This window comes from Rhodamnia argentea, chromosome 1, assembly GCF_020921035.1.
Source record: "Rhodamnia argentea isolate NSW1041297 chromosome 1, ASM2092103v1, whole genome shotgun sequence".
NCBI classification, from domain to species: Eukaryota; Viridiplantae; Streptophyta; class Magnoliopsida; order Myrtales; family Myrtaceae; genus Rhodamnia; species Rhodamnia argentea.
The window spans coordinates 5226786-5244767 of NC_063150.1; the positions used below are offsets into that span (position 1 = coordinate 5226786).

General features: G+C 41.7%; 3 protein-coding genes across 10 annotated transcripts; all 3 read right to left on the bottom strand.

Moving 5' to 3' along the window:
- Positions 1–362: 362 nt before the first annotated feature.
- Positions 363–2374, bottom strand: LOC115753301 (pentatricopeptide repeat-containing protein At3g25210, mitochondrial). The gene has a single exon (XM_030691854.2). It carries the CDS (start codon positions 2372–2374, stop codon positions 1247–1249), a length of 1128 nt encoding a protein of 375 aa, XP_030547714.2. The 3' UTR covers positions 363–1246.
- Positions 2375–5949: 3575 nt separating this feature from the next.
- Positions 5950–12573, bottom strand: LOC115753298 (pentatricopeptide repeat-containing protein At3g09040, mitochondrial-like). 8 transcript variants are annotated; one of them, XM_048276161.1, is made up of 4 exons: positions 9235–12573; positions 8854–9195; positions 7184–8759; positions 5950–7091 (listed from the first exon to the last, which is right to left on the bottom strand). In XM_048276161.1, exon 1 carries the CDS (start codon positions 12397–12399, stop codon positions 9301–9303), a length of 3099 nt encoding a protein of 1032 aa, XP_048132118.1. In that variant the 5' UTR covers positions 12400–12573; the 3' UTR covers positions 5950–7091; positions 7184–8759; positions 8854–9195; positions 9235–9300. The 8 variants fall into 8 exon arrangements, with proteins under 8 accessions (XP_048132118.1, XP_048132125.1, XP_048132123.1 ...); XM_048276168.1 differs by having other exon boundaries at positions 7184–7504; positions 8602–8759; positions 8854–12573; XM_048276166.1 differs by having other exon boundaries at positions 7184–7504; positions 8581–8759; positions 8854–12573.
- An 807-nt stretch (positions 12574–13380) lies between these two features.
- On the bottom strand, positions 13381–17384 carry LOC115753299 (long-chain-alcohol oxidase FAO2-like). The gene is made up of 3 exons (XM_030691853.2): positions 17067–17384; positions 16308–16580; positions 13381–15466 (listed from the first exon to the last, which is right to left on the bottom strand). The coding sequence occupies exons 1-3, from the start codon at positions 17280–17282 to the stop codon at positions 13715–13717; spliced, it is 2241 nt and encodes a 746-aa protein (XP_030547713.2). The 5' UTR covers positions 17283–17384; the 3' UTR covers positions 13381–13714.
- Between the last annotated feature and the right edge of the window lie 598 nt (positions 17385–17982).

Genomic DNA, 17982 nt, shown 5'->3' on the forward strand with positions numbered 1-17982 from the left:
TGCCATGTGAGATCACAATTGTGAGTTGATGGTATTGTCCGAGCCAACAAAATCAGCAAGAGTGACACCAGAAATGTGAGACAAAGCAAGGACAAAATATCTTGTACAATGGTCTAACCACACATCATGTCGACGCCATACCACTGCACTACTCACTAATCAAATTTCAAAACTCATGTTGGCTAAGAAAAATTGTGTTACCGGAACGTGAAATGATACACGTGACGTCATTGCTGCGACACCATCCTTGTGTAAGATACATTTGCTAGGGCTAGCTATCCAATGTCAAGTTTCAAAATCGAGATTGATCTTGATCTTAAAGTATTCACGATCCAAATCAAGCCACATAAGTCTTCAATCAATTACTTCAAACAAGAAATCATGAGATCATTCCGTTTGAAATTCCGTGTACAGATTAGCCGTCAGTTTCTATCATTACCTCTATCAACTATCAACCAACACAGTAAACAAGAATACTCTCACTGAATGCATCATCAGTAAGCAGCAAGACTGATTACTGGCACAGTCCCAAGGTATAATTAAGGTGAAAAACAATCGCCTAATCTTTCTTCTTGAGCACACCCTCCTCGAAATCTGGAGGCACGATGCCAGATGCCCATGAATTTGCAAATCCAAAGGAACTCGGATAGGCAAGAGAGACAATTGCAACAGAACTTTGAGAAGATCTCTCTTTTGTCCAATCTTCTTCCCAGTGGCAAAAAGAGGATGACGAGTAGAGTGAAAACACTGATGTTGGCAGCGAAACAACATCCTCATCGCCAGCATCAATCCAATGACACAGTTTGATAACATAGCAGTTCCTTTGAAACTCTTGCATGCCTAACAAGCTCGCCTCGTCCTCATGGGGGTTGCAGGAATTCATCTCTGTTTAAGAGCAAATCTAACTCGATCAGATCATCTGTTTCTGAGGTAGATTAATCAGGAGATGTGCGAAAATGCAAATTGCACAGGCACAACATTGGACGATTGGCTCAACAAGTGCCATGTTGCAAATCATGAATGCTGAAACAGGATAGACACCGATCGTGTCACAGGATGGATGCTTCTCCGCCGGCATTATGGGCACAGCATCAGAAATGGTCTCGATACCATTTAAGAGCATCAGACTCGCCACATGTGATTCAGCCATTTGCATATACTTTGCTCTCTTTGTAGGTCTCAACCACATCAGCATTTCCTCTCTATGCCAGTGAAATCCAGAGCAAGCAATCATGAACATAGAATGCTACTCTCGAGTAAGGAAATTTATTCCATTCAACAGAATCTTGTAATTCTTCTGGCCCATCATTGTGTCCCTCTTCCTAAATTCCTCAAGCAAATCGAAGGCTTCACTGCCCTTCCCTTCCCTGCACAATCCTTCCAAGAATGTCTTATAAGTCAAAAGGTCTGGAGCCATTGCCTCGCGCAGCATGTCAAACACCACCTCCTTTGCGTCCTCAAATCTCCGCTCCAATGAAAGACTACAAATCAGAATCATATAAGCACTGCTCTTCGGCACCAGCTCTTTACTCCTCATTTCCTTATAAAACCCTAAACCCTGTCCGACCCTCCCCTTCTCGCACAAACCCTTCACGATGTAGCTATACGTATACGCATTCGGTTCACACCCATACAACCCCATCTCCCGAAACGTCCGGATCGCCTCATCGACCTCGAGGCACTTTGAGTACGCCTTAATGATCATGTTCAGCACAAAAGTGTCCGGGATGACCCCTGACGCCTTCATCTGCTTAGCCATCGACCGGACAGCGTGCAGGTACACATAACACACATGTAACTTATTGAACCTCCTAAGCAGGGAATTAAACAACAGAGTATAAGTCTCGAGCGTAGGCCTACAGTCCTCGGACCGAACCATCTTCTTGTACACGTCAAAGGCGCGATTGAACAGGAACTTACGGCCGCAACAGAATCGAATCACCGAGTTGTAGAGAGGCACGCTCATCTCGCAGGCCCCGGCGACGACCTCCTCGACTAGGGTCTCGGCATGGCGGTAGCGGCGGCCGGAGATGAGGATCTTGATTATGACGAGGTAAGCGGCGGAGTCGTGCCTGTAGCCCCGCTGCTGGGCGGCCCAGCGGAAGATGTCGAGGGCGAGGTCGGGGTCGGACTGGGCGCGGAGGGCGTCGGCGACCTCGGGCGAGCCGAAGCCGGGCCTGAGCTTGTCGATCCAGCTCTCGAATTGCTTCTCGAGAGGGGTTCGGGTTCTGGGTCTAGGGTTGGGCGGCGGAGGCGGAGATTGGGCGGGTGTGGTGGTGATGGGGCGGTGAAAACGGAGAGAGATATTGAGGAGATGCGAAGAGGAAGAGAAGAGGCGATTGGGTTTTGCGAGGAGTCGCAGGAGTCCGGGCATCGGGGGAGAGAGAGAGAGAGAGGGGCGGCTGTGCGTGCAGTGAAGAAGAAGAGACCAACAAGCAGCTGAGAAGGGAAGAAAAGGCACTGTTTAACTTTTGAGTTTTATTTTCCACCAAAAAAAAAAAAAAAAAAGATCTTCAAGAGTTTTACCAAATAGGAAAAATAATATAAGACTCTGTTTGATTGTCACGATAAAAATCAATATATTTTATCATATTCTATATTTGGTAGATATCAAAGATAGGATAAAGAGAGATATAAATGGAAATAACTCATATAAAAACATATCATTTGAGGGAATGGAATAGACTTGTATATGATTTCCCAAGAGTGCAAACAAGAGGAGAACTAAATTTTTTCCACAACCACTGCCTCTCCTTCATGTCGGTCCACCTCTCCACCGTGCCGGGTCGCCTCCCAAGGGGGGTCGTCTCTCCAGCGGTGGCGACCATAAAGTGTAGCCGCCTTTTTGGCGATGCCGGGTTGTGGTCTCCGGCGGCAAAGTTGATTATCTCGACAACTTCATTTTTTAATCGATAGTTTGGGGTGATATAAGATCACATCTTCGTTCTTTAATCGCTCGAGCCTTTCCAACATTCGAATGGGGTCTTGACTTGTTATGAAGAACTCGAAATTGATCATCGATTTTCAATATAGGTCTCTTAGACGATCTGCGTGAGTGAACCTTCAACTTGTGAAAAGAGTTTGAATAATTTCATTGTTCAGCACTTATTTACTTAGTCGACAAGACAACGAGTAAGGCAAGCGGGTCATTTTCAAAGGATTCGACTTCAAATCAAGACCATTGGCTCTACTAGATTTGCTCAAGCAATGTTGTATTTGAATTTAGATGACACAAATCTCTGCTCAATAATAATTTACTCATCATAACTCATCATTGAATAATTTTTAAAATTTTTTAATATTTCAGCAAAACATAGTCGATCTCAATTGTGTCTTGCCTCTACTTATCCGGACATTATATCCGTGAGTTCACCAAACAGTAGATAAGATATGACAAAATTTTTGAATTTCTTATCCTATCATATCTTGTCTTATCTTGACGAGAAATCTAGATTACCAAATGCAACCTAAATGATTCTAAACTTTAGCTTAATGTGTCATGTTAAACTTTTAATTTGTTCAATTTAATTTTTGAACTTTCATCCATTATGCAATGTAATCCCGAACTTGTACTTTATTCAATGTGATTTGTGGATTTTTAGTACATGTTCAACTTAGTTCTTAAATTATATGAAAATATTCAATATTATTCTTTAACTTGAATTAATGGAAGGACAACATTAAACATTTTCATATAACTCGATGATCAAGTTTAACATGTATCAAAATTCCAAGAACCACATTGAACAAAATAAAAATTCAAGGACTACATTACATATTGGTTCAAAGATCACATTACATGTTTGGTAAAAATGTAAAGACTGTTTTTTTTATTATTGTTGGGGTATAGTTTATACTCCCATGTAACAAGAAAGTACCTAGGTCTTGCTCCACGTTGAGCGGGCAGAGGTCTAGAGGAGCCGCCTCGACGGGGATCTCAAGGAGGCACACCCCCGTGGACATTAGAAGGCTATTACTATTTAATCCCATAATTTTTCATTAATAGTTTGAATTTGGGCTCATAAATAGCTACTGTTATACATATACTCATTTCACTTATAATTGATTGATGTAATGAGATTGGCGATGTGCTAATTATAGTAAAATCTTCTCTTGGATGTAGAGCTAATTTAAGGGTGAATTAGGATAAAATCTCGCGTCTCAACTTATCTTTTTCGTTTTACGTTTTACTTCGACTTAATTGTGCATTGAATCTTAACAATTATCCCTATAAAAAAATACTACACATATATATGACATCTAATTACAAAGTAATAACGTTTTGTCTTTAGAAAAGATTATTTCTTCCCGCTTTCGAGTTTGAATCGCGCGTTACATAAAATCACTTACGCTCGATGAAGCTCTCATAATCGATTAAACTGTATGTTGTAGACTTAATAAGCCGGACCTTTTTGGCCATTTTGAGTTTTACTTAATGAGATACTTGGGACTATCATTCGATCATTTTAAGCTATATGTATATGATATTATGTTATCTAACTATTGAATCCTTAAGCATTGGTTTTAAAAAAAAAAAAAACTATTCCATCTTAAAAGGAGGATACGATCAATTATGTATAACTAATTTTTTTTAAGTGCAAAATATAAGATATCTGATTTAATCGTGTGATCCAAACAATTTCATTTTTAACTACTTTTTTTTTCCAATTTTCAATTGATAGAAAATAATGAATATTGACTTTATATACATAATTCTTTTAAAAAAATACAAAAATTATTTTCGTCGGCCCTAGCCATGCCTCTTAAGATGCTCGGCATTTACGTCAGCGATTTCCAAATAAAATTGACCGGTAAGACTACATTAGCAAATTATTAAAAGGTTTAGTACTAAATTGGAAAAGTTAAAAGGTTTATAACTGAATTGACATTTATACAAATTGTTTTTTTGGTGATTTTTTCCATCAAAGATTATAGACAGTGCCCCCCGTAAATCAATCTCAGATTCCTCTTCACTTAGTCCATACCCCCATCATTTTCCCCAAGAACACAAAATTTGGATCATCATCATTGCGGTTTTACAGAAGAGGAGCATGCAAATATCATCTCTTTTTTCTATCCCGGACCAAAATCTATGTTGCCGTCCGAGTTAATCATGCAGGACTGGGTAGATGTTCTCCTCCTGCATGGCTTGACACCAAAGGAGCAAGCTTTCTTCCAATGACATTAACAAACTACACACTGGGATTTCGAAACGTCAAGTACTTGAAAAAAGCATCAGCTAAAGGACTACCGTTTAAAAATTATGATCATCTAAACACTACAGGCTTCTTTGATGCTGATTAAGCTAGATGTTCTTTGGATAGGAGATCTACTTCAGGCTATTGTATGTTTCTTGGAGACAATTTAGTTGCGTGGAATAGCAAGAAACATGTAGTTTCCCGATCAAGTGCTGAAGTTGAATATCAAGCTATGTCATTCATATTGCATAGAATCTTGTCTTCCATGAGCAAACCAAATATGTAGAGGTTGATTGCCATTTTGTCCGAGAAAAAGTTTAGAAAAAGTAGATGATTCTTCAACACACAAGGACAGAGCATCAACTCTTAGACATCCTTATTAAGTCTCTACGGGAAAATAGAGTGAGCTTCTTATGTAACAAGTAGGGATTATTTGATATCTACATCCCAACTCGAGGGAGAGTATTGGGAAGTATTGGTTGGTTGCGAGGGTAGAATAATAATAAGGGTCAATGTCATATATATGTAACTCTATTCTGATTATCATTGAATAATAGAAACTACTATCTCTTCAACATGAAGTACTAGAAGAAGATACAAAGAGTTTGCATCCATACAGAGAAAACCAAAGAAAATGCAGAAGCCCATAGAGGTCAAAACCAGGAGAATTCCACCCCATCAAACATTTGAATGAGTTGAGCTTTCTGAACCAGCAGGTTGTTAAGTAAAGCAGTTCTCTAAAAGCACGCTAAGATGCTGCCGCTGTCGAGAAGCTGCAACTTAAGGTGTTGAACAAGCACATTGCAGAAGCTGCGGCACCCCCTTAACAGGTAGGCATGACCAAGGCATTGCCTTTCAAAAAAATTTCATTTCCAAGATCTTATATTCACACCAGCAGAACTTCGGAAATAACAGTGGATGAGTTGAGCTTTCTGAACCAGCAGGTCGTTAATTGGAGCTGTTTTCCAAAAGCATGTTAAGATGCTGCAGCTGTGGAGAAGCTGCAACTTGAGGTGTTCAACAAGCACCTTGCAGAAGCTGCAGCACCCCTCTAATCGGTAGGCATGACCAAGACATTGCCTATCAAGTCATTTTCGTTTCCAAGATTCATATTCATGTCAGCAGAACTTCTGAAATAACAAGCCTTGGAAGCAAACGCAACTCTTGTCCATGAAAAATTCCACGTGTCAACCTCTATTACAAAGGTCCAGACATGAAGTTAAGCTAGTTTCCCTAGATTGTAAGCATTAGTAAACGAGCATATGTCATTTATATCAAATATAAAGAATCAGGTGGCAACATATTTAGAACTATCTTTCCAAGGTTTAATCTTAATGATATGACAACAGACTCTGAGACCTCCAAGCAACCAAACACCCACAGAATAACCCATCAAATTATGCACAGCAGATGAACTCTCCATGTTGTATTGCATAAATGCTGACAGTACCTCAAAAGCTGCCACCTGGCCATCATTACAAGCCAATTCCTGCTGTCTCCAAAACTACTATTAGCTTTCGCTCTTCAACTATCTTGATCGTTTCTGTAACCAATGTCACATGCTTTGAAACATTCCCATGCATTTTCCTGTACTCAGGGTAGTTATCAATGAATTTGGCCCTATCTGCTGCAGAACATCAGGCCATTGGGTAAATAACTGTATGTATTATGCTTCCACAAAGTGGTGGTACTAAGAGATCATGTCATGCAAACTCAAATTGGTCAAAGCTTTGATGCTGTTCTATACAAACCTATTGTCTGGATGTTTTGGTTACTTTTGGCAAGTTGCTGAAACTCGTCAACCGTCCATTTGATGTTCTTTCCAATGTCACCAAAATTCTCATACATGTTAGCTTTGAGAAAAGCATCTTGTTTAGATAAAAGTACAACTTCCTGTGAAGAGAACACGGCAGAAAACCAACTATAAAATCAGACACATGCATAATTCATTATGGGAATATAGAAAAAGGAACAAAGAAAACAACCTCCTGATTTTTAGGCAGCTTCTCTATGCTTAAGTCAACTTTGCTATCTTCAATGCCAATGGGCTTGTGAACAATTATTTGCCTGGGAACAATTTATGAAACCAATGAGTTGCTCTTCAACTCCAAAGTATACGATCAGGCATTTTTATGCAAGAATGAGATACTTGTTTAGTCATACTGATGGTAATTGTATATCTGATAAGTCCATCGATTCGGCAATGGAGTCGCAGGATTGTCCCTCCTATCAATTATCAGCAGCAATGGAGCAACTTCTGTTCGCCTGAAATCACAAATCCTCCTTTCCTATTGATGCATCAATTTCTGCAAACATTTACCATTAAAGCGGAAACAATGAAAATCAGATTCTCCCTTCTCTAAATTCAACTAAACCTCAGTAACCCGCCAAGAAAAAAGAAAAAGAAAAAGAAAAAAAGAAACCCCACTGAGGAAGGACAAAAGTCAAAAGTACACACAATTTTGAAAGGCAATTTACTAGTTGCTTCATCAAACAAATCTTTGAAGGGATATCAATTGCCTTGATTTTAGTCATAACAAATCATCTATGTTAACAGGCAAATGGTTGAGTGTTGCAAGATGGACGTACTGGATAAATCAAGTAACATTCTATTACTGGACACAGATTAGGAAGATGCAATTTGACCTATTAGAGGAAAAAGGGAAGAACTTTACTATGAACAAGGCTGGGCATGGAAGCACATTATGCACACAAAAGCAAAAGGCAAACTTCTACACTTAGTAGAGTTGCCAAATTTACTCCAAGAAGAAAAAGCCGGATAACTGTACTGAACACAGGAGAAAATATCAGCTCAGCAGAAGCTAAGTACAAAGATGGAAAAAAGCTTGGCCCTTGGGAAGGCATCTACAAGTCTAGAGGAGATTAAAAAAGGGTAGAGAAAAAGCCTGACGCATTTTTTATTCATGTCCACTAATTGGTTGACTAATTGGTTGACACATGTTTACTGAGTTGGATTAAAGAAATAAAAATGTAATTTTTCTCTTCATCCTCCTCCACCCACTTTTTTTCTCTGGATCAGACCATCATCCATGACCGCGAGCGACGGTGGTCGACTAATCCGGGGAAATTTTAGAGCAGTCTCGCTGAAATTTCAAGACTCATCAAGAGAACCCTCAAGAAATGAAACTCATCCTGATTTGTGATAAGGGTTGCTTTTTTAACTTTGGAAGATGATTTAACATGTCTGGATATGTAATTCTGGTCTTGACAGAGCATTGATAACCCTCTTCTACATCAACTATTTGTGGGAATATACATGGTGGTTCCGGATTCCAGAGGGATCATTGCATGCACCAGGCGCTTGTGACCAGAGAGAGAGAGAGACAGTAGTTATATTGTCTATCAAACAGAATAATCTCACCTCCAAGCTTGAGATTTTTACCTAATTGCATGGATGAGCAAGCACCTGTCCATTGCAGTTGACCAAGCATAATGCCATTTAGTCCAATGTATGAAGCTCCTTATGGACCTCCAGATGATTTGAGGAGAAGTGGCTTCGATGGGTCATGAATACATCATTCCCACACCTCACTTGGTGGCCTGCCAAAAAGATTTTGTACCAAATAGAAGTTTAATAAAAATAAGGACTTTCCTTCGAGTGATGAATTACAGAACAAAAGGAAACACTGTATACCGCTTTTCATTGTTAGAAGCTCCAGTTCATCATTGCAACTGTCGAAGATAACATCATAAATTTTGGAATTGCCACCCCACCAAGAATTACAGTTGACAACTGGTCTTCTAGGTCTTCTTTCCTGCGTATGAAGGTGATCAAGGAGATCCATTTATGGAGTACTGTTGGCAAGGATATGAATGATCTTTCAGGATTTCCTTGATTTGTACTCTTACTTGGATGTAACTACATAAAATTCCTGAGGTCAGAAAAAAGCAAAAGCTATAACTCCTCCACTAGGGGAAGCAAAGCAGGAAATAAGCTGCAAAGCAGATCTTTGAGTATGAGAAAGTCACTTTCTCTCTGCACATTTCATTCACCAGTCTAACAGATGTTCCAGTTATCTCTACTCACCTTTCCCTTCCACTTTGATAGATCCAAATATTGGCAAATAAGAACAATTACAACCTACACTCCATAGAGAAGATTCTCTGCTTTGATATAACCATCCTTTTTAATTAGAGATGTTAAATTATTTAAAAGTGCGTGAACTTCACCAGCACGAGGGAGGGACTCATCTCCTGCTACAAACAAATTAGTCTTATTTCCCACTGTAATCCAGCTACACCCAGGCAACTTCTTCACTCCCTTTTCATTCATTTTCCTCCTCAATGAATTCACCCCCTGCCAGTTTCCCAATGCAGCGTAGATATTAGACAATAAGACATAAGGTGCAGAATTTTGCGGCTCTGACTCAATGAGCTTTTCAGCAGCCAATTTTCCCCTTATTTCATCTCCATGCAATCTACAAGCACCAAGTAATGTGGTCCAAATCATAGCATCAGGTTCAGATTTTAATTTATCAATGAAAGCCACTGCTTCTTCAAGAAATCCCCAACGCCCAAGAAGGTCAACCATACAAGCATTGTGATCTACTCTCGGCTGAATCCTATAGTGATTCACCATTTCATCATAGATATTACGGCCTTCCACTACCATTCCCGCATGACTACAGGCTGTAAGAACACCCAGGAAAGTAACATCATCAGGAACAATATTTGATTGCTTCATTGCATCATATATTTGTAGTGCATTTTCTGCAAACCCATTTTTAGCAAAACCAACGATCATCGAGTTCCACGAAATCACACCAGTTTTACTGGTCATCTCATTAAATACTTGAACGGAACTTTTCACATCTCCACATTTAGCATACATGTCTAGAAGAGCAACACTAGTTAACTCATCTAAGTCGAAACAAGAATGAAACATGAGAGGATGTACTTGTCTACCATCTCGCAGTGAAGATAGGATAGAACAGGCCTTTAGGATACTAACAAATGTGGCTTGGTCTGGTGGTGCATTTTGTCTTCGCATTTCTCGAAAAGCCTTCAAAGCCTCCTCATTGCAATCATTTTGAGTGTACCCTGAAATTAGAGCAGTCCATAATATAACACTCTTTGGACTTGGGAATTCTGAGAAGAGAATACATGCATCTGATGTACTCTCAGAGTTCATATACATGCGCAGGAGAGAGACACCCAAGAAGTCCTCATAGCACCAAATTCCAGTTTTTAATAAACAACAATGAATTTGCATTCCCAAAATCAACCCTTCTACTCCACTGCATGCATCTAAAATGCTTGAATAAGAGATCTCATTTGGATTCATTCCCATGTCATGAATCTGTCCAAGCATGTTTATAGCTTGTTCCAAGTTATCTTTAGCATAGCCAGCGATCATAGCATTCATAGAAGCAACACTTCTCTCAGGCATGTGCAAGAGAACAACAAGAGCAGCTCCAATGTCCCCACACTTTGCATACATGTCAATAAGAGAGCTTCCAGCATAAAGACTCAATTCTAGACCAGATTTCACAGCAAGACAGTGTACTTGCTTGCCTTTATCCAGAGCTTGAGTATTAGCACAAGCACTGAATATGCTGGCCAAAGCCGCTTCATCGGCCACTATACCAGTTAAATTCAAATGTTGAAACATCTTGAAGGCCTCATTCTCTTGTTCCCCCTGCACATAACCAACAATGATTGCATTCCAGGAAACTTTGTCTCGGCTCTTTAAGCATTCAAATTGTTTCCTCGACTCTTCCAGATCCCCGGATTTGGCATACATATCCACGAGAGCATTTCCAACAAACAAATTTGATGTCAACCTGTTCTTGATGATAGTGCAGTGCAATTGTTGACCCACTTCTACATATTCCAAGCATGCACATGCACTCAAAATGCTAGTATAGGTATATTCGTCAGGCTGAAAACCACATCTCTTCATCTGGGTAAACAGTTCCAAGACTTCACTGGCATAACCATTTTGTGCAAACCCTCCGAGCATTGCATTCCACAAAACCACATTTTTCTCCTCTAAAGCATAAAAAACTTTCATTGCAGCTTCCATTCTCCCACACTTTGCATACATGCTTATCAAAGAGCTTCTAACATAAACATTAGAGCTCAAACCCTGTTTAATTGCTTCAGCATGAACTAACAAGCCCCAATCAGTGGCGCCTAGAGCAGCAATGGCACTCAATATGCTACCTAAGGTGGATCTTGTTGATTTAATGCCAACCTTCCTCATTTTTTCAAAAAAATGGAGTGCTTCCACATCATATCCTCTTTGAGCATGACCTGAAATCATCACATTCCATGCCACAACATTAGGGTTTGGCATCTGGGAAAACAACTCACGTCCACCTTCAAGATTTCCTGCACCAACATAAGCGCTAATGACAGTAACAAATGCCACCTGGTCTGGTTCATGGCCAGCCTTCTTCACCTTCTCAAAAACTTTGAGTGCCTCCGCTGGCAAATTTCCTCGAATGTACCCTGCAATCATTGCTGTCCAAGAAACTGTATCAGGTTCTAGTACCCCATCAAAAATCCGCCTTGCATCCAAGAGACAATCACACCTAGCATACATATCAATAATTGAACCTTCACAAAACGAACTGAGCCCCAATCCCACCTTAACAAGATCACAATGTACTTGTTTCCCAAAGTCAATATCTGTAGTCCTTGCACAAGCAGAAAAAACAATCGAATAAGTGAACTCATTTGGCACCAATCCATAACGCTTAAGTAGCCGAAAGTGCCACTTAACATGTTGAACGGAAACCCGCCTTGAATACATCGAAAGAAGTGAGTTCCAAGCCAGGATATCTCTCCCCTCAAACTGACTAAATGCCTTCTCCACGTATTCCACATCCCCACATTTGGCATAAAGATCAAGAATTGCATTCCCTAGTGATCCGTTTGACCCAATTCCAAATTTCATTCCCTGGCCATGGATCGCCTTGCATATAGTTAAAGCCCGCGCCGCTGGATGCGGCATTTCGTCGAATAAGTGATGGGATGTGAATCGTCTGCATTCTCGAAGGCATAGGCGCAGTAGATAAGCGTGGATATCAAATCCTCGTGTTGGGTCAGGCTCAGGACTCGAAGGGGGATTTTCTGGATGGCGGGCGACAGAAACAGTTGACAAGTTACGTTGACTCGGGAAGTTCTTGCGTGACCTCGCGGCAGGCGATCTTCTGGTTAAGTTCTGGAGGCGCATTTGACTCGGGAGATCTAATGCATCGTCAATGAGACCGCAGATTCGCAGTGTCCGAGACTGAAACTCGCGCCTTAGCGGGAAATTGGCCGCGGTTTACTTCTCTCCAAATGCACGTCAAACCGGGATTTGGCAGTTGCTTCTGTAATGGGCTGTCCTTCACTGGCACTTGCTCGCGAATATGGGGGGCCAAACTCTAAACGACGTAGTTTTCTAGTACGCATGGACTGCTATATTAGAAATGAATAAAAAAGTCACCTCAACATTTTTTTTTCCCAAATTTCGACCAAAAAAAAAAAAAGCATTTTTTCTAATTGAACAGATTTGATGGAGGGATTTGATTGAGGGATTTGATTGCACAAGTTTGACAAATTTTAGAGTTCAATTGCACTTTTATGACAAATTTTAGGATTTCTTGAGCACTTAACCCTATATAGCTCTATATGTTAGTATTTGCATATTATAAAAGGGTTAATATCATGAAAAACTCCAAACTTGTACACTTATGATAAATTTACTCTCCGTTAATTTTCGTTAAATTTCACCATCGAACTGTTGAGTAAAATGAGATGTGACAATTGACGAATGTACCGGTTTGGCATTTTTAGCCTATGTTAATCACAAATGTATTGGTTTGGTATTTTTACCCTTTGTGTATCACGGGTATACCGGTTTATAATCTCCGTGGTATTAACCCAATTTAAAAGAAACTAACGGAGGGTAAATTTGTTAAATGTATCGATTAGAGACTTTTGGTGACAAAAAATTAATTAGCGTATTAGTTTGGGATTTTTGGTGAAAATTTGTCATAGGTATTTTAGTTTGTAGTTTTTTGTGGTATTAACCCAAGCAAACATTATGGAATTTGTGATGTTTGATTTAATTTATTTTCATCCATTTATTTTTGTAAGCTTAATAGAGATTATTTTTCGAAAAATATTTTTCAAATTGCTAATTTTTCACCAAACAAACGCACCCTAAAAAGTTCAATTCTATTGCCATCGGTAATTCTCAAGTTCATTGTCCAAGGGATAAAACATGATAGGTATCACCACAATACAACTAATTTCTCATTCTAACGCACCAAAAGAATGATGTAATTTCCTGCTGCTTATTGAGTAAAACACGAATAGAAACCAACTTCAAGGCCAGAACAGGAGGTAACAAATCCATTGTCATCTCCCTAATCTACAAATTTAAGAATGGACTACTGTCTATGACTGTGAGCTTGCCGCCGGAGCAACAGTTCTTATTCAGCTCACACCATCTAACCATGATCCGCTAGTTCCGGCGAGAAAGGCAGGGAAACAGCTCGGAACTAGCCGACCCTTGGGAACTTCTCTTTCCTCAGGGACTCGGCGATTCTCTTTGAGATGCAATAAGCCGTGGACTGGATGGTGACCATGGGATTCACTCCAATGGCGCTTGGGAGCACGCTCCCATCGCACACAAACAGGCCTTTTGCCTCCCAACTCTCACCATTCTCGTCAACTGCGCCCGCTTCCACGGACGCGCCCATTCGGCAACTCCCCATCTGGTGTGCGCAGCCGTACATGGTCCAGTGCTCCTGGCTCGATCCCAGCCCTCCAGGGACAGTGATCGAGTCCAGGAATTCCTCTATGTCCTCTTGCTTAGCCCCTCTGCATTTGATTCTCTGCCCGTCGCTTCGGTATGTGCCGACTTCGACAGCACCAGCCGCAATAAGGATCCTCAGTGCCTGCCTCAGCCCTAGCTTCAGCTTTTCCTTGTCTATTTGGCTTACTCTGTAACTGATTACACCTTCCTCTTTGACGACTCCTGAGCCCTGGTCTCTAACTAATGCAAAAAGATTAGCGGTTCTCGGATACTTGACCATCCTGTTCTTCATTTCAGCCCCCGATACCCATGGGAACAGCGAGGCGAATGAACCGGGCCCGACAGCCGGAGTTTCTATGATGGCCTGCACTTCAGAGGAATCTTCCGACACCACCTTGTGGATTGAACTGATGATTGCTCCTTCATAGACTCTGCCTCTGTAACCAGATGAATTGTCAGGAAAGTAACCCCAAGCCAGTAGAACTGGATGAAGGTGGAGGTTTGTGCCTATGTTAGGATTCTTCAACCCACTGGAGATAAGCAAAGGAGGCGTCAAGAGAGAGCCGCAAGCTGAAATTGTCACCTTGGCCTCAATGCGGAGCATCTTAGAAAAGTCCCTACTGGAGACCGTTGCAACCACTCCCGAGCATCTGTGGCCCACCTTCTCATCATCGCTGGTCTCAAGTATGAGTTTGTCCGCTTTACATCCTGTCAAAATCACTGCACCGTGCTCAACAGCATCAACAAGCCATGTGGAGTCAGTACCACACTTCTCTCCCATTCTACAACCATAGCAGCACGAGCCACAGTAATGGCTCTCGGGGGAGTTCCTCGGGACAGATTCCACATCCAAACCGAGGTTTGAACACCCTTTTCTAAGAATTTGATTCTGGAAGCCTTCCTCGGTGCAGTTCTCTGTAATGCCAATTCTTTTGCACACGACGTCCATCGCAGTTAAGTACTCAGGGCTTCCGAAAAGTGGGATTTTGTGATCCACAGACCATTCATGGAGTACAGAACTTGGGGTTTTGATGGAAGCCGACCAGTTCACAGCGGACCCTCCACCTACAGTGGACCCCGCGAAGATCATGAACTTCCCATCGATGGTCGAGAGCAGCCCGCCTGAATTGTACATTTGATTCAGCGAGGGTGCCTCCAGGGAAGAATAATCCTGCGGCGTGAAATAATCCCCTTTCTCCAGGACAACCACTTTCTGGCCAGACTGAGCAAGGACAGCGGCAGCGACTCCACCGCCGCAACCAGAACCAATTATCACGGCGTCGCATTTAATATTGCAGATATTTGTTTCAGAACTTTCCGCGACTTTGAGCCCTTTTCCTGCCAGAGACTGAACGAGGGATGAGCTGTTTTCATACATGGTCTCAATTATTCCCTTTTCTAGAGGCCTCTCCTTTTTGGATTTCACTGGCTTCTCTCGAGTGTCGACCTCGTATCCAATCGCTTCCCATGACGGGTTCTTGGAGTTCTCATCTGTCTGCAAGAAGAGCAATAAAGAGATTAATTCCTAACAACCTTAAAGCTCAAGGGCCGCCGTAATATTCAGCAACCTAGAAGCAGATAACCGAAGAACACAGAACAGTAGCAGTTATTGTAAATTGTGATACCAACAACTCCAGCACAAAGAAGAAATGTACATTTCCTCTGAAAACAAAGAAATTGTCATTTTCATGGTACCAGGTGAAGAGAGAGAAACAGATGGAAGTCGCCCAATGCTCTCCTTTCTGGACAATCTGATCGAGTAAGATCACTATTTTGGTAGGACATTGAAACAGGAAGTTTATGTTGGTGCTGTTATCATCTTTGATAAATGTATGGAGAATTATATCTAGAGTCTTCCGCATGGCGAGCCGTTTCTTTCAGCTTCTATAAGCCTTGCTTAACCAATAGAGCTCAACCTGATGAACTTCGCCAGCTTTTTAATCAAATATCACCAACCTTTTAAGCCAATGTTAGTAATGTATGCAAGGCATTGCTTAAGAGGAGAAACAACAAAAGAAGACTTGCCCTGGCAAGTTAGTTTCAACACAAGTGGGGCCAGCCACCCAATGGACTTGGTTTCTATTACAGCTAGCCTAGCATATTATTCCTCATGCCATCATCATTGTAGAATCTCCATCAAGATAAAGCCAACTACCATGACTTTTGCCAACATCATAACCTAATATAATCCACACATAATATTTAAACACCATCAAGCATATGGATTTCTCTAAAATTCCTCACCAGTCACGACCACAGCACTAACCCTTGGAGAGTTCAACTTGGCTAATATTTAAAAAGAAAAGAAAAGAAAAGAAAAGAAAAAGGAACATTACCCTTGAGAAGAAGATGAACAAGCAGAAAAGTTTGACCATTGCGAAGGCAACTTTCAGAGGGATCAGTTTCTTCTTCCTTGACCATCTGTTGAGGACTATCTCCCTCCTCTCCAATGGCATCTCTTGGAACTTGTGAATAAAGGGCCATCTCCAGTCCAAGCACAGAAACCCACAGAGCAATAAAGTCCCCAATCTGTAAGACAGAATCTTCAAGACTAGGCTCACAACAAACACAGCTCTGGGCTGACCCCTCTTCACCAAAAGCTCTGCAACCTGCACTCCATTGCAGAAGCAAAGGGAAAAGGGAAACAAGGAATCAGCATCCGGTCCCAATTCGGGAACAAACTTCTCTTGGAAAAGATTAAAAAAACAAGCGTGTGAGACTCAATCAACGCTCAATAGAGCACCAAGAAGATACCCTTTACAAAAAAGAAGAAGAAGAAGAAGAAATCGAAGTTCTGAACACAGATGAAAATTTTGCAACCACGCCAGAAAGCCTGTCTTTGGTTTTTTATTGCCAATGGCCTTAAAGATGGTTAGCAATTACGTTTCGAAGAACTACCCAAAAGAAACTATGCCCAGGAAAGAAACTTCACAACACAATGGTCGTCCCAGACCAAAAAAGAAAGAAAGAAAGAAAGAAAGAGACTTTACCATGGCCAGGGATAGGATATAATTTCACTTGCAGAAGCATGCATGAACCTGCTCTAATCGCAAAGAGAAGCAAGCAGAAAACAAGCAAAATGGGAGCTTTTTGACCTCATCAGGGATCGGATGCTGAGACCCGGAAGCTCGGAAGAAAGAGCACACGGCCTCATTGCGGGGGCTGTCGTCGCCGATGCTGTCCGGCGAGAGGGGAGGGACGAGAGTCTCGCACATGGCGGCGAGCGACTGGATTTGGTCGGCAGAGAAGCCATGGCTGAAGCCGGCCTCCCTCCTCCCTCCACTCAACAGAGGATGACCGTCTCTTCCCATTGTTTTGACTCGTGTGAAAACCCAGGAGAGCGCCTGTCCGAGCGACGCTTCCTCGTGAGAAAGATGCCGGACGGCTCTCCCAGATAGAAGACGCGAAACAGCCGGAGCGAGAGAGAGAGAGAGAGAGAGAGAGTTCTGCAGCAGTGTGCAGGTTTGTTCTGCCACGAGATGCGACCAAACAGAAATCGTTAGTGTAGAATCTCTTACGAGTGCCCGGACGACTGGCGGAAGCCGGCCCGTAATTCGTAAATAAACATGTTTTGATACGACTCGTGCCGCGTCTCCCCTCGATTCCCAGACGGAATCTCCTCCTTAGTTCGTCCACGACGTCTCTTTTCAAAACGACGGAGCTCCGCGTCATCCAAGAAAATGCCTTAATCCCATCCCCAATAACAACAGCTAAATCTCATTATCGTGACTGGCGCCGTCCCCGCCGCATCTTTCTCACAATCGTTTCCCAAAAACCTTATCTTTGCCGAAAAAATAATTACGGATTACGTTTAATTAAGCCCAAAAATCCGGACCCTCTCGGGTCGCTGTCGATCCATATACATATATTGTCATTCCCGCAACATCAAAAAGAACAATTGGGTCGGTTTCAAGAATCGTGGACACCACGGAAGGACACCATTAAAGGGAGGAAATTGTTGGATTTGAAATGAGCGTATTATTTCTTGCTGCATCAGATCTGTCTCTCTCT

Bases quoted from the DNA above. Each gene is read 5' to 3' on its own strand.
- LOC115753301 (XM_030691854.2), bottom strand. From the start codon at position 2,374: ATGCCCGGACTCCTGCGACTCCTCGCAAAACCCAATCGCCTCTTCTCT.
- LOC115753298 (XM_048276161.1), bottom strand. From the start codon at position 12,399: ATGCGCCTCCAGAACTTAACCAGAAGATCGCCTGCCGCGAGGTCACGC.
- LOC115753299 (XM_030691853.2), bottom strand. From the start codon at position 17,282: ATGGGAAGAGACGGTCATCCTCTGTTGAGTGGAGGGAGGAGGGAGGCC. The intron at 16,581-17,066 runs GTCAAAAAGCTC...AATGGAGTGCAG, and splicing joins AGCATCCGATCCCTGATGAG to GTTGCAGAGCTTTTGGTGAA. The intron at 15,467-16,307 runs GTAATGTTCCTT...CTCTTCTTGCAG, and splicing joins TGTTCATCTTCTTCTCAAGG to ACAGATGAGAACTCCAAGAA.